The following is a 16827-nucleotide window of genomic DNA, read 5'->3' as shown; positions in this document are numbered from 1 at the left end:
CGGCTAATTTTTTGTATTTTTAGTAGAGACGGGGTTTCACCATGTTAGCCAGGATGGTCTCAATCTCCTGACCTCGTGATCTGCCCACCTCGGCCTAACAAAGTGCTGGGATTACAGGCGTGAACCACTGAGCCCGGCCGATATTCTTATTTAATTTAGTCACCAAATCCCAGTTAGGACAGTGTTATTATTTTGCCCCGTTTTAGAGATGAGGAAACAATCTCAGGGAAGAGAAGGGATTTACTCAAGCTATACAGTGGAGACGTCTGGATTTGAACCTACTGTGTGGAATCTCAACTATGTGCAAACTCACAAAGGGAAATGAAGCCTTCGGAGGAAGGGCGGGACAAGGGTGACCACACAGGTGAGCGAGATGGGCTTCTAGAAGGACGCCCGCGTATCTCTGAGGAACAGAGAAGGCACAGATCAGAAACACCTAGGCTCTTCACCCGTCGGCAGCCAGAGCCTGGGTCCACTGCCTAGGCAGTGGAGAAAAACCTGGTCCCCGCCCAGAAACAGCCTTCAGCGTCCTTAGCGACCAGGGTGGAACAGGCGCCGCCTGCGACGCGGGCCCTGTGATTGGCCGGATTCCTGGGCTTCGTCCCCACGGCCCGTCCCGTCCCCAGGTCTGAGAGTGTCAGCTTCCTGGGGAGAAGCACGGACCGCGCACCTCTGAGCTGCCAGGGTGGGGACGCTGCCCTAGCGGTAAGCCCCCCGATTCTGTTCTCTCCGGGGAATCAGGGCCGACACGCAGCTGCTGGGCAGGGAGGAGACTTGAGGATCACGAATTCCGGGTCTGGAAGATTCCAGACAGGTGCAAAGAGGTTGCAAGTCTCCGGGATGAGGGGCTGCCCTAGCACAGCAGGTCTTCAGTGTTGGACTTTTAGGAAGAACCCTGGTCTAGACATCAGACCCAAGTACTGGAAACAGTCCCGTCCTTCATTCCTCTGTGATCCTTGTCAAATAACACACCCTCTCTGGGCCTTAGTTTTCAAATCTGTGAAGGATCCTTTGGAGTAGAATGATTTCTAAAGGACTTTCACTCTCCGGGTGGTTCTAAAAGGGAGTGTTCAGCTGTGGCCAGATTTACTGAACTGATTTTCCCTTGGCATCACTGTTCAAACACCTTGTGCAGGAGTTCAATTTCAGATTCATTGTATTGTTGTAGAAAGAGATCAGTGATCACAACAAAAGTCTGTCTCTCTTGTGTACAGTCTCCCTTCAGATGCATTATCTCCTTGGATTCACCCTCAAGTCCCTGAGAACAGACCCGGAATTACCCTGATCTCATAAATGGGGAAACTAAACACCAGAGCTGAATATGGATTCTTCATATGTCCCACTAATGTCCTTGTTTCCGCTCTGACCTCACTGGAATTCCATCCTATGTCTTGTAGTACAGGAAGGTAGAGTCACCTAATGACTCAGTAGATCTGCTGTGCAGACCTCTTAGGTGAGATTCCCAAGTCGGCTAATTACTGGTGATGTGATGTGATGTGATGTGAGTAAGTCATATAGCTACATTTTGCTTGTTTCCTCAACAGTAAAACAAAAATGATAATAGTAATTAAAAATATCTTTCTCATGCCTTTGTTAGGAGTGTTAAGTGAGGTAATATAGGTGAAACACTTTGTCCTGCTATTATTGTTGCTTGTTGTTATTGACAAGGATGATGCAGTTCTCTAATGGAAAATCAAGAGGAACAATTTACTTATTTTCGCCCCTAGGGATTTGAAGGGATTTTGAAAGGAATCATGTCTTCAGCCTGGAAGACTCCCTGTGGATCAAATGCAATGCCTGAGATCACAGTGAAAATCATTGGAAGTAAACACTTTCGATACCTCGTGGAGAAGCCAAAGACGTAAGTCCATATTTGAAAAATACGTATGTTGCTTGGATGATAATGAAGTTTTATTGTTTTGTTTTCATCCAGAAATTTAAACTTAAAAAATGCCATCCATGGAAAACGAAATCATTAGGATGCAACAGTAGAGGTAAAATCGTGTTGATAACTTCCATGTGCACTGTTTTCCTGATACTTTTCATCTTTATAATTCCCCATACTCCTTAATTACTTGGGCTGATTTTCCAAATAGATGGGAAATATGAGCATTGCGACATTTATAAATATTAATGGAGCATTGCTGCCTTTTCTCATCGGGCTTGTAATCTACCACATGTAGTAATTTTGGGGAGAGTGGGGGAGGTTTATTAGTCAATTTGTTGTGAATTAAAGGAGTAGGATTAATACAGAATCATAAATTGTAAGGTTTTCACTTACTCCTATTTGTATTTGATACTCCTCTAAGCTTGGGCTTCTCAGATCATGGCTAAGATCTCTTTCTTCTCTTCCAAACCCATCATAGTCACATTTAAGAGATGACACTCATATATTTCTAATATTCACTAGATGTTTCAGCACAGAAGAGTATGACTAGCTCTTTCTTACAGAGTTTCAGTGGCTCAAAAAAGGAGGGAAGGTACTAGATCTGTCTTTCATATAGTAGGCATTCCATAAGTAATAGCTAGTCAAAAATTACTTTTCCTTCCTAAGATTATTTCCTTAGCTCTATTTTCTATTTCAGAAACTCATAGACTGAACAAATATACAAAGATATGGTATCATTGAACATAGGTGCAAGAAGAAATTTTTACTAAACCTAGCTATCATCAGAATCACCGGGAGAGATCTCAAAAATAAAGATTCAGGAACCAGCTCAAGGTCTGCTGAATCAAAATCGCTGAATGCAGGTCACCAAGACTGCTGTTATGAAGTACAGGCTTTAATAAGGCTTTAGAAAGGCACATTAGTTCCTCTTACCCACTATCAGTATTGTAAGGTCTAGAGGGATTCCAAAATGACTGCTATAATCAGTTAGTAATGTCTTCCACTGCACAGGAACTGAGGTTTGCAGCACGTGATTCATACATTTGAGATCCCTACAGTGCTGAGAGGTGTGAAATTGAATCTTAGGTCTGATTCTTTCTTGCCTTTTGACATTGGGAAAATAAATTAACATCTTTGGCCTTAGATTCTACATATATGAAATGGGGATAAAACAACACGTATCTAGTAATAGGGTTATTGTGAGGATTAAATGAGAAAAAGTATGCAAAGTACCTTTCCAGTGTCTATTATAAATAACATGCTCAGTAAATAATTCTGCTATCATTATAGAAGTCTTTCTATAGATATAAAACGTAACAAAAAATTAAACCTCTTTCTATGAAATGCTTGATGTCCCTTTTATATTCTATGCCTAGGACACAGTTTATGTCTGTTTTGTAGATGAGGAAACTAAGACACTGTGATATGGTAAGTGATTATTTTGAGATATGTCAAATCCCTGTCACTGTCAAGAAAAGTAAATAGAATTAGTTTGGATACCTGGCTCAGATCTCCTACCTGGAAGACTATATTATTACTAATTCCATTCCTTCTTTAGGTTGTTTGTTTAGCCTTATTCCCTCCCAAACCCCTTGCTTTTTCCAAGGGTATGGAGCTTAATATGTTTTTAAACAGAAAGCAAGGAGTAGTATTTAATTTTTAAAATAGTGAAAAATTAGCTTTATCTTATAGGAAGGTGCCTTTCCCCATTTTGTTTTCTAAACTTCAGGAACCAAGAAATAAAAGAGTACGTTAAATCAGCTAAATTAACTGTAAAATAAAATATGCAGTTCTATCTCTCCTATTATACTATAACAACTGGTATTTTTTTAGGTAGTAAGATGGGTATTTTGTTTGTTTGCTGTGTTTCCTATAGACTTCACGTTACTGTTGCTGGGATGACATAGGATAATTAATGTGCATTGCTAAAATATTCTTGTATGTTTAAAAATAAATAATTCTTAAAGGCTTCTTGTTGCTCAGGTAAGGAAAGTGCCGCCACTATCATGTCATTCATGCCGCAGAATCTGTCTTCCCAAAAGTGTTTATACTCATAAACCAGGACCTCAAAAGGGTGTTTTCTTTGGGTTGAATAAGTTGAATCCATTAATAAAAATCCACTTAAGAAGCATAGGTAAACATCAAAAAATAAAGGCTTCCCCAAAATGAAAATTTGAATTAGAAGAAAATCATGGATCAATAATGGATAGAAAAACAGAAATCTTCTGTATAACCACATTTTGCTCAGATTTCCTGCAGGACCTGTGTTGATGATGGGATAGTATGACAGACTTGAAGGTGGCCTTTTAGATGCAGCCCACTATATTAACTTGCTAGGGCTGCTGTAATAGTGTACCACAAACTGGGTGGCTTAGAACAACAGAAGTTCATGGTCTCAAGGTCTGGAGGCCAGAGGTCTGAAGTCAAAGTGTCCATAGAGCTGTGATCCCTACAAAGGTGCCAGAGAAGGACCTATGTGTTCTAGGCCTCCCCTTGCTTCTCGCAGTTCCTTGGCTTGTGGCAGCATATCTCCAAGCTTTACATGGCTTTCTCCCTGCATGTGCATCTGTGTCCAAATTGCCCCTTTTTATAAAGACATCAGTCAATTAAATTAGGGGCCCACCCTAATCCAGTATGACCTAATCTCAACTCATTACATCTGTAATAACCCTATTTCCAAATAAGGTCATATACTGAGTTATGGGGGTTACAATATCAACACAGGAATCTTGGCAGGGCCACAGTTCAACCCATAACAACCAGCCTCCCATTTTACAGATGAGGTGAGATAGCTAAGGCCTCAGTGGTCTTAAAGCAAGCCCCTGAAGTTCCAGGCTGGTTATTAAGAACTAAGACTGGAATGGAGCTCTCCTTCCCTCTTTCCTTAAGTTAACCTGTATAATTGTTCACAGGTCAAAGAAAAATGCTTTTATTTAGTATACATATATTTCACAAAAAAGCAAAAGAGACTAATCTGCAGGCTTCAAGGAGTGAAACAAGTTTCCCCCTATTTGTGCCATCATCATCTTCCTCCTAGGTCACCATAACCGCATTTCAACCTAGTTCCCTGTCTCTAATCTTCACACTCTCTAATTGACTCTCTGCAGCTTTGCTCCTGAATGTGTAGTGCATGGATCTCCAGCATCAGTCTCAGCTGGGAACTTGTTAGAAACAGAACCTCAGCTCCCTTCCTGATATATTGAGTCAGAATCTTACTTTAAACCTGAATTTTCAGGTGACTCCTCCACACATTCCAGTTTGAGAATCCCCATTCTCAAGTATGGCCAGCGTGATCTTTCTAAAATAAAAATCTAATGATATGCTGCCACCACCAGACCCACATTTGCCTGCCCCACCTGACGGCTCCTGTAACACCCATAAAGAACAGTACATGCTTACAACTTCCTACACATTTCTGTCTCCCCATTTTACTGTAAATTGTATATGCACGACTATATCCCCAGCGCAGAGGATAAAATCCTGTACATGGTAAAAGCCTATTAAATAAATTAGAGTAACATGGCTGCCAAGAAAAATAAAGATCTAGAAAGATAATACTTACTTGCTTTAAATAAATCCAAATCTAAAGGCCCATGCTGTTAAAATAACATCCAGATGTTACCATGGAACCCTGATGAGTAACATGCCATGTGACAGGAGACAAATAATCTCATTTTCAGAAAGGAGATAGAAGCTAGTAATAATATCACAGAGTCAGAGGCTTGTGGACAATCCCTGCCAAAACCGTAGGCCAAGGAATTAACTACATTAGTTGTGAAAATAAAACATGAAAGCGATGATCACCAAGAGTAAGTATGCATTGACTAAAAATAGAATATGTCAAACTGGTTCCATTCTCATCATTGACAAGATTACTGCAGCCCAAATGAAGAGAATGATAAAGACAGTATGTATTGATTTTGGTGAGTCATTGGGTACATCTTTTTCACAAAGACCTGAAACAAGGCAGAGAACTCTAGACTGGATAGTGTTGAGATAGGTGATACACCAACAAAGTGGTGATGGAACAATTGATATAATCACAACTTGCTGGAGGTGGGGAGGATTTGTGTGTATGACCCTGCTCTGTGTATTCAACAGTTTTTAATACACAGTCAAAGGAAGATAGACAAATTGTTTTAGTAAACCCGTAGGTAGCAGAAAGCTGAGAAGACTTGGCAGGGAAATAAGCTAAAACCAACAAGATTAAATAAACAGAAATATATGCAAAGGCTATCTTTGGAGAAGTGTACATGGAAATGGTTATATGGAATAAATGTTTGGGTATTGCCTGTGTTTGAGCTTAGCATGAGTCAAGGGTATTCAGATAGAGAGATGTGGAGGCTCACTCTACACAGAACTCAGTGGAGTACTGCACACTTCATTCTGGATGCCACGTTTTAGGAGGGACCCTGGCACGCTAAAGGTGGGGGTAGTAGAGGGCATTATGAAATATCCATTGACCAGGACAGAGGTCTCAGAAATAACACCACACATCTACAACCATCTATCTTCAACAAACCTGACAAAAACAAGCAATGAGGAAAAGATTTCCTATTTAATAGATGGTGCTGGGAAAACTGGCTAGCCATGTGCTGAAAACGGAAACTGGGCCCCTTCCTTACACCTTATGCAAAAATTAACTCAAGATGGATTAAAGGCTTAAATGTAAAACATAAAACCAAAAAAACCCTGGAAGAAAACCTAGGCAATACCCTTCAGAACATAGGCATAGACAAAGACTTCATGACTAAAACACCAAAAGCAATTACAACAAAAGCCAAAATCGACAAATGGGACACAATTAAATTAAAGAGCTTCTGCACAGCAAAAGAAACTATCATCAGAGTGAAGAGGCAACCTACAGAATGGGAGAAAATTTTTGCAATCTATCCATCTGACAAAGGGCTAATATCCAGAATCTGCAAGGGACTTAAATAAATTTACAAGAAAAAAACAACCCCATCAAAAAGTGGGCAAAGGATATGAACAGACACTTCTCAAAAGAAGACATTTATGCGGCCAACAAACATATGAAAAAAAGCTCACCATCTCTGGCCATTAGAGGAATGCAAATCAAAACCACAATGAGATACTATATCCCACCAGTTAGAATGGCAATCATTGAAATGTCAGGAAACAACAGATGCTGGTGAAGATGTGGAGAAATAGGAACGCTTTTACACTGTTGGTGGGAGTGTAAATTAGTTCAACCATTGTGGAAGACAGTGTGGTGATTTCTCAAGGATTCAGAACCAGAAATACCATTTGACCCAGCAATCCCATTCCTGGGTGTATACCCAAAGGATTATAAACCATTCTACTATAAAGACGCATGCACACGTATGTTTATCTCAGCACTGTTCACAATAGCAAAGACTTGGAACCAACTCAAATGCCAATCAATAGTAGACTGGATAAAGAAAATGGGGCACATATACACTATGAAATATTATGCAGCCATTAAAGAGGATGAGTTCATGTCCTTTGCAGGGACGTGGATGAAGCTGGAAACCATCATTCTCAGCAAACTAACACAGGAACAGAAAACCAAACATCACATGTTCTCACTCATAAGTGGGAGGTGAACAATGAAAACACATGGACACAGTGAGGGGAACATCACACCAGGGCTTGTCAGTGGGGGATTGGGGGAAGGGGAGGGTTAGCATTAGGAGAAATACCTAATGTAGGTGACGGGTTGATGGGTGCAGCAAACCACCGTGGCACGTGTATACCTATATAACAAACCTGCACATTCTGCACATGTATCCCAGAACTTAAATTAAAAAAAAAGAACATTTGTGATTCATGGGAGGATGTCAAAATAGCAACATTAACAAGAGTTTGAAATAAGTTGATTCCAACCCTCATGGATGACTTTGAGGGTTCCAAGACTTCAGTGGAGGAATCACCGCAGGTGTGGTGAAAATAAGAGAACTAGAATTAGAAGTGAATCCTGAAGATGTGACTGAATTTCTGCAATCTCATGATAAAACTCGATTAGATGAGGAGTTGCTTCTTATAGATAAGCAAAGAAAGTAGTTTTTTGAGATAGAATCAATTCTCCTGGTGAAGATGCTGTGAACATTGTTGAATTGACAACAAAGGATTTAGCATATCACATAAACTTAGTTGATAAAGCAGTGGCAGTAACTGAGAGGATTGATTCCAATTGTGAAAGAAGTTTCCCTGGGGTAAAATGCTATCAAACAGCATCATATGTTACAGAGAAATCTTTTGTAAAATGATGAGTCAATGGATGTAGCAAACTTTATTTTTGTCTTAAGAAATTGCAGAACCACCGCAACCTACAGCAACTACCATCCTCATTAGTCGGCAGGTATCGTCGAGGCAAGCCCCTCCTCTAGCAAAAAGATGAGGACTTGCTAAAGGCTCACAGATGGTTATTAGCATATTTTAACAATAAAGTATTTTTAATTATGTGCATTGTTTTTGACAATTGTATTGCACACATAATAGACTACAATATAGTGTAAACGTAACTTTTATGTGCACCGTGGAACCAAGAAAAGTATGTGAATCACTTTATTGTGATATTTACTTTATTGCAGCACTCTGGAACTAAACCACAAATCTCTGAGGTATACCTGTAATATGCATTGATATTTATACTCAAGATATGCAAAGTTCTGGTATTTTTCCATGTGACTCCCCTAAAGCCCATATTCTGCCATTTTTGAATCCCCCAAAACCATTTATAGTAATAAATTCTTTGTGACTTGTCTTAAACTTCTTTAGGTGTTAATGTTAACAGTTTTAGAAATTAATGTATATATGGAATTCCATCAACTTCCTTTTCACAAATATTAACTGAGCACCTACTGAGTGCCAAGCCATGGAGACACAGAAGTGTACCTGAAGTTCTAGTGATGGGAAACACATAATAGACAGATAAACAATGATTGTTGATGCAGGGATAGTGCAATAAGGAAAAATAAACGAACATGAGGGTCTATCAACTCTTAAAGGGTCCCAGAAGCTGTCTCTGAGCAAGAGACATTTGAACTGAGACTGTGCGGAGATAAGCAGCTAGAATTATGCAACGAGAATTATCCCAGTTTAGCTACCAGTGAGCTAAGACTAGCCCAGCCTTCATCCGTGTGGATATGGCTCTACCAGATTTAAACTCTCCATAAAGCTAATAGTAGCTTCTTCCCTCCCCTGCTCAAGAAAAAGAGGCTGCAACTATTCACAGGTCTCAAGTTTGCCCAATATTGGGCATTTGGCATTCTCATTTACTGTTACAAATCAATGGCACCTAAGGTGACCACCTGCAGCCCAGGCAATTTTTTTTTCTTTTGTATAAGGTTGCCTCATGCTTGCCTCATTGTATTAGTCAGGGTTCTCTAGGGGGGCGGGACAAATAGGACATATATAAATAATATATATCCTATATATAAAATATATGTTGGACATATATTACATATATATGATATATATCCTATTAGTTTTTTATATATATAATATATAATGATGATTATTAGCATATTTCAGCAATAAAGTATTTTTAATTAAGGTATGTGCATTGTTTTTCAGACAATGCTATTGCACATGTAATAGACTACAGTATAGTGTAAACATAACTTTTATGTGCACCATGAAACCAAAAAAAGTATGTGAATCACTTTATTGTGATACTGTGTGTGTGTATATATTATATTACATATATAATATATATAGTATATATAACATATATTATATATAGTATATATATTACATATAATATATATTATATATTACATATAATATATATTACATATATATTATATATATTATATGTTACATATATACTATATATAGTATATATTACATATATACTATATATAGTATATATTACATATATACTATATATTGTATATATTACATATACACTATATATAGTGTATATATTACATATACACTATATATAGTGTATATATTACATATACACTATATATAGTGTATATATTACATATATACACTATATATAGTATATATATTTTATATATATTATATATAAAAGGGAGTTTATTAAGTATTAACTCACACAATCACAAAGTTCCACAATAGGCCATCGCAAGCTGAAGAGCAAGGAGAGCCAGTCTGAGTCCCAAAACTGAACAACTTGGAGTTTGATGTTGGAGGTCAGGAAGCATCCAGCACAGGAGAAAGGTGTAGGCTGGGAGCCTAGGCCAGTCTAGCCTTTTCACGTTTTTCTGCCTGCTTTATATTCTAGCTGCGCTGGCAGCTGATTAGATGGTGCCAACCCAGATTGAGGGTGGGTCTGCCTTTCCCAGCCCACTGACTCAAATGTTAATCTCCTTTGGCAACACCCTCACAGACACACCAAGGATCAATAATTTACATCCTTCAATCCTATCGAGTTGACACTCAGTACTGGCCATCGCACTCATAAAAACTAGAACACCATCCCTCACCAGGAGCACAGCGCTCAGATCCAGGGAACCCATATACCTGCTGCTTTTCTTTTTTTTTTTTTTTTTTTTTTTGAGACAGAGTCTCGCTGTGGCCCAGGCTGGAGTGCAGTGGCGCAATCTCGGCTCACTGCAAGCTCCGCCTCCCGGGTTCACGCCATTCTCCTGCCTCAGCCTCTCCGAGTAGCTGGGAATACAGGCGCCCGCCACCACACCCGGCTAATTTTTTTTTTTTTGTATTTTTAGTAGAGACGGGGTTTCACCGTGGTCTCGATCTCCTGACCTCGTGATCCGCCCGCCTCGGCCTCCCAAAGTGCTGAGATTACAAGCGTGAGCCACCGCGCCCAGCCTACCTGCTGCTTTTCTGCTGCTGAGGTCCAGCTTGCACCAAGTGATACCACAGGTACTCTCCTCCATCCTAGTGACTCCACAGACCTACAGAGAAAGTAAATCATGCAAATATCTGATGAAAGAGCATTCTAAGGAGATAGAATAGTCAGAACAAAGCCTCTTGGTACGTTTAAGAAAGAGCAGGAAAGCCATTTTTTGGGAGCACGGTGGGGAACGGGGAGAGGAGCAGGAAATAAGGTCAGAGAAGCCAGTAGGGCCATAGTAGGAACTTTGGATTTTGTTCCATGTAGAATGAGAAACCATTGGAAAATGGAGAGCATTGGAAAACTGAGAGCAATGCTGCTCACATTGTATTTATGTTTTCTAAAGGCTGCTTCTGTCTGTTAAGTGCTGAGTAACTTGGGAGTGACACAAATAAAAAGAGAGAAAACATTTAGAGAGTTATTATGATAATCCAGGCAGGAGATGGAAGCACTGAACAATTATAGTCCATACATAAAGTATGGATAAATTTTGTGATTGAAAAATTCAAGTATCCCATTTATCATTTTTTACAAACAACTGATCAATAAGCCTTATCTTTGTTTATTACTTTTCTCACTATACAATCTACACAATAGCTGAATATCTATGAATTCAATCTCTCATTAAAACTGAACAATAACATCACAGAAGATACTTATCTTCATTTTTACAAGTTCAAAATAATAAAGTAGTATGCTAAAATCATACTTCTATTAAGCCCTTTCCACTGCATTAAACTGCTTCCGTATTAATATCCTGGAATAATTTTTGTTTGTTTTTGTTTGTTTCTGTGTTTGTTTTAGGCACTGTGAGAAGTATAAAGAAGCATAATATACTGCTGTTCTGGTCATAAGTTTGTAAATAAGAATACAGGGCATTATGAGAGCAAATGTTAAACAGATGTTTTAGAAAACTTATAAGTGTCCGTTGATCCCAAATATTGAGATTATGAAGTAAGTTATTTTTGCCATTTGAATTATATATAGATTAAAAAAATATAATACAAAGTCAAAGTCAAAAACAAAATACTGTTTATAACATATGTGATAGAAAAATAACTCCTAAATGCATAAAGAGCTTTTCCAAATCAATGGGAAAAAGATGAACAGCCTCATTTCAATAATTGGCAATAGACCTAGACAGGAAATAGAAGAAATAAAAAGGAACAACAGATATGTGGGGGTATATTCAACCTGCAGGATAATAAAAGAAATGTAAACAGTAATGAGATATTTTTTACAAAACAAATTAGGAATGTTTTTTAATGGAGATACCCAGTGCTGGCAGGTGTTTAGAGAAAATACCCATATGACACTGTGTTTTTTAAAGTATACTTATTGAAAGCCTTAAAAGTATATGTACTTTGGCATAAGATCTGTATCTATGAATCAGTTCTGTGGAAATGATTATGGATGGGTATAATGATTTGGTTTTGAAGATTTACACAAAAATATGTGTTGTGTCTAGATCCCAATAGGAAACAGATTATACACTCAAACCAGGATGGCTTTAGTTAAAAAGGACTAATTACAAAGATGTATGCTGAGATTAAGAGAACTGCAAGCTATGGTGCAGGAATCATGGACTAGCATCTGCAAGGTTGGTAGGAGCACTAGGTCTGAAGAGAGGAGAGGAGGGGAATGTTACCGAAACTAAATAAAGGAAGCATTCTGCAGCTCGGGCCATCTTGAGAAAAGTAGTGACCTTTGGTCAAGAGACACAGGTAGCCTGAGTCAACCTTGCAGGGAGGGAACCTCCTCCTGCCGGGGCTACCCATTGGCCCAAACCACCTAGAATCATAAGACATAGGCACTGCTTTTCTTAGAGACAGGATCTCTGTCCATCACCCAGGCTGGAGTACAATGGAGGGATCTTAGCTCATTGCAGCCTGGAACTCCTGAGCTCAAGCAATCCTCCTGCCTCAGCTTCCCAAGTAGCTGGAACTACAGGTGTGCACCACAACGCCCAGCTAATTTTTTTTTTATTTTTTATTTTGGTAGAGATGCGGTCTGGCCATGTTGTCCAGGCTGGTCTGGAGCTCCTGGCTTCAAGTGATCTTCTTACCTAGGCCTCCCAAAGTATGAGATTATAAGTGTGAGCCACTATGCCTGGTCTCATGGGCATATAGAGTAAGTCCACAGAGGTCAATTTTCTGGGGTTGAGAAGGATGATGAGGATATAGGTGTAAAAGAAACATCTCCAGCAGAGCAGCAACATTGGAATTAATAAAAATTTGGAAACCAAATTAATGTTCAACAATATAGGACAAGTTAAATAAGCTATTGTGTATCTATATAATGAAATACCATTAGACATTTAAAATGTTGGTGTAGAGATAGAAGTATTGGCCTGTAAAGGTATCTGTGTTATTTTGTCAATTGGAAAATTTTTTAAGAGATTAGAAAGGTTGATTACAATCAATCTTTGTTTTAGAAACAAAATAAAACTTCTCGTGTGTGTATATGGAAGTTTTGTATAAAGAGATAAAATGATATTTGGCCACCTTTAGTTTTGCCAGCTAAGATTTTGAGATAACAAATTTATAATGATAGAGTATTTTTTTAAATCCATCATCTTTTTATAGATTCCTGATTTAGTTCAACCTGATTAAACAAAATAACATAGCAATAATGATTGCTCCTCATTCCCATAGACCATGTGGATGCATCCAGACGTGATGCAGAGAGAGAACTGTTTATGCTGCATCCTCTCACAGTATGGATAGAAGACCTGGCTCAGAAACTGTGCCCTACAGCACAGAGGTCATTGGTGAAGAGGCCAGGCAGTTGCACAGTCATTTTGCTTAGACTTGCAAAAGCAAAACAGGGGGGAATGCAAGTGCAAAAGACACTACATTTCAAGCCATTAAAGATTGGGTCCCAGATTTACATTTTAGCTGATAAACATTGGCTCCAGACTGGCAAAGCTGCACTGTCTGTAAAGCTCTTGGGTGTAATCCACCTGAGGACATCGTGATGCAACAATGTTTGGGTTGTTTTTTTTCTGTAAGATTAAGGAATGTGATTGCTTTATCAGAACAGATTTTTAATACTAATTAATCTTTGTTTTTTAAAGGGGGGGTGATTTCTAAAATTTGTATTTACTGTGATTGGTAAATAACAAGGTGGCCAGATAGATTTCATTAATTATCTCTCTTTTTATTTATTTAAATAGATTTTCTTCAGTTCCTATCTACTACAAAACCTTGACTTTTTTAACTTCAGTTTTGTCTGTCAATAAAGGAAGTTTTGGGATTCCAGAGAAAGAAGCATCCCTTTGTACCTGGGTGATGAGGAGTGTGTGTATAAAGGAGCTAGCACTTTAATTTATGATTAACATAAAATTACTGTTTGTCGAGGGCTGGTGGAAGAACACCAGGCTTGGTGCTCAATATTTTATACATTTTATCTTGATAAGGATTATTTTTTCTCATCTCGCAGCTGAGAACCTGAAAATCAGATATTCCCAAAGTCACACAACATGAAAGAATTTATGTGTGGTGGCTGACACACATAAGCATTTAGATAGAACATATTAGCTAAAATAATTACATTGATAAAGAAATGATTCAAGTATAGGTTCAGGAGTTGAATGAACGTATTTTTATGATCTTTTCGAAGACTAAATTTCTATGATAATAGTATATGGTATGGCTCCATGACATTAAAAAAAGAAGTAAACAAAAAACCTTCACACTTCGACACAATAACATTAGCTACATTTGCACAGGCTTCACATTTCAGCTTCCCTTTGGAGTTTGGTGAGCTTTTTCAGCTGTACTCCCCTCCCATTTCTGATTTTATTTTTTATTGTCTTTTTAAAAAGAGAAAAGTCTGGTTGTCTTGATTATCTCTTATTACTTACAAATAAGAACATGCTTTCATTTACTGAAATTAGATCCCCATTCACTGTGTTGGCACACTCTAGGCTGTCTTCTCCAGAGGGTTTAGGGCCTGTTAGATGGCGCACAGTTGGAAATTGGTGGCATTGAGTCGCTGCCAAGGCTGGCAGACCTTTAAGATGGCATCTGGTGACCTTTTGCTGAGCCCCCTGGGTCCTTCATTTGAGATTTTATGTTCTCGGCAGGGGTGTAATCCAAATCAAATGTGAGATCTGGTGAGCTGGAGTTACATAGGAGGTGGGGCCGCGGGGGATCCCTACCTTGCTTTGGGCAGAGGATGCTACTAGACGCCTTTGCAATGTTTCTTTCTAACCCTGAGACTCTGTGCTCTAATGGAGGGTGACTCTAATGGGCTGGTTTGCAGAAAGAGCCCGGTGAGAGAGGGAACGATTGGACAGTTTTCTCCTCATTTATTTATCATCCAGCAACACAGTAATCCTCTCTAATTGCTCTCATTCCTGGATGACACTAAACTCTTCACGGCAGCCCCAGAGCAGCAGCTGAGGTCAGAAGTACATATGCGGAAGCTAGCTGTGTCTTGCTTCCAAGATAGTATTGATGGCGTTTTTTTCCCCCCTTCTTTTGAAATGGCAAATGTCTATTTTCAGTAATGTAGGTAGATGGTACACAAGCCTAGGAGAAAGAACTGTGAGTTTGTGAACAACATAACAACCAATGCGTGTTGACAAATTGTTTGTGCTAACCACAGACACATGCCGCTTCTCAGCTAGAGAGTCATTTTCTTGATAATTTTCAAAGTGCTATGTATTTTTTTTTAAATACAGCTTTTACTTGAAACAGATTTAACAGGTTATTTTTGGTTTAACATCTACAGGGACTGTTTTAAAAGACAGGCAGATATATTTTACATTTCTCAAGCGACTCTGTCCTGACACTGCCCACAAAAAGATTTCAAAGGTGATTAAAGCAAAGATAATCCATTGTCCCTGGCTTTATCCAAGAGTTAACTCCCTGCCAAATGACCATTTTTGCCTTCAAATCCTGCATGTCCTGCTTTGCTTACCTGCTCCTGTACTTTCAGCTCCTCACATAATCCCAAACTTCCATGGACCTTCCTCTGACTCTACTGCCAATAGGATCTGAGTCTGTGCAATGAAGTAGACAGGTTTAAATCCTGGCTCCACTACTGAAATGCCATGTAAATAGAATTAGGCCAATCACGTCAACTTTCCTGGCCTTAATTTCTTCATTCTAAAATAATAATAATAGGAACATCTGACTATATGGTTGATTTAAGAAGTACATAATCTAATGTATATAAATAAGTATAGCGTGGCTGTCATGTTAAATGTTCAGCAATAATATTATTTTTGTAACCATGGCAAACCATAGTTATTTCTGTTTCTTATGAACTTCAAATAGTACTGAATCTTTGTAATGTTCATTTGGCATTTATTTATATGCTAACTGGGTATGTTTCATATTACTTATGTAAATTTTATACCAATTTAATACTTTATAGAAATACAACATACCTATATTTACATAAAAGTATACATCATAAGTCTACCACTCACTGAATTCTCACAAATGTGGTATACTCATGCAACAAACACTCAGAACAAGAAACAACATAGTACCAGCATCCCAGAAACCCCGTTATGCTTTCTTCTGGGCTATACATCTCCTCTCAAAGGTAATCACTACCGTGATTTCTACAATATAGTTTTACCAGTCGTTAGATTTATTGTTTGCATTATTTTTGGAAAACTAAATGAAACTTAAATTTCTTGAAGGCAGGGAACATATATGTCTTCTCTCATTGCAAAAAACCTATTTGTCAAATATACACTCTCCTTCTCATACTCCCATCTTGCACTACTATCATTTGAGTGTGTTTGTCTTGCAAAGCCCCAGTTCTCTGTGAGCCTCACTGTCTGCCTTCTCTGCATGTCTGCGAGGACTACTGGGTGAAGTGCCATTCACCCTCTCAAACTGATTTCACAAAAACTGATGGTCTTTAACCTTAACTGGCCACTCAGTTGGCCCAGCCAACCTGTCTTATTTTCCTGATCATCCCTCTTCCACTCTTCATAGCAGCTGTCCCGAACCATCTGCCCTTAATTCAGACTTTCTACCCCGTTATTTCCCCAATGAGACCCAAGGTAACCATACCTTGTTATCAGAGAAAATTCAAGCTGTCAGCAATTTGATCAACATCTTGTCATCAAATGTACTAATTTGCCTACATCCTTACCTATTTT

At 38.7% G+C, this 16827-nt stretch overlaps 1 protein-coding gene across 1 annotated transcript in view; it reads left to right on the top strand.

The window, feature by feature from the left end:
* The first annotated feature begins 631 nt into the window (after nt 1-631).
* Nucleotides 632-16827, top strand: part of C5H1orf87 (chromosome 5 C1orf87 homolog) — an 85214-nt gene continuing 69018 nt past the window's right edge. Inside the window, exons 1-2 of the mRNA XM_003265155.2 lie at nt 632-705; nt 1728-1861. Coding sequence (XP_003265203.2) covers nt 1755-1861 — 107 coding nt within the window. The 5' untranslated portion in view covers nt 632-705; nt 1728-1754. The remainder of the gene's footprint in view (nt 706-1727; nt 1862-16827) is intronic.

The sequence above is a fragment of the Nomascus leucogenys genome, chromosome 5, assembly GCF_006542625.1.
Source record: "Nomascus leucogenys isolate Asia chromosome 5, Asia_NLE_v1, whole genome shotgun sequence".
NCBI lineage: Eukaryota > Metazoa > Chordata > Mammalia > Primates > Hylobatidae > Nomascus > Nomascus leucogenys.
The sequence above is the reverse complement of the archived record's forward strand: the minus strand, read 5'-3'. Positions and strand labels throughout refer to the sequence as shown.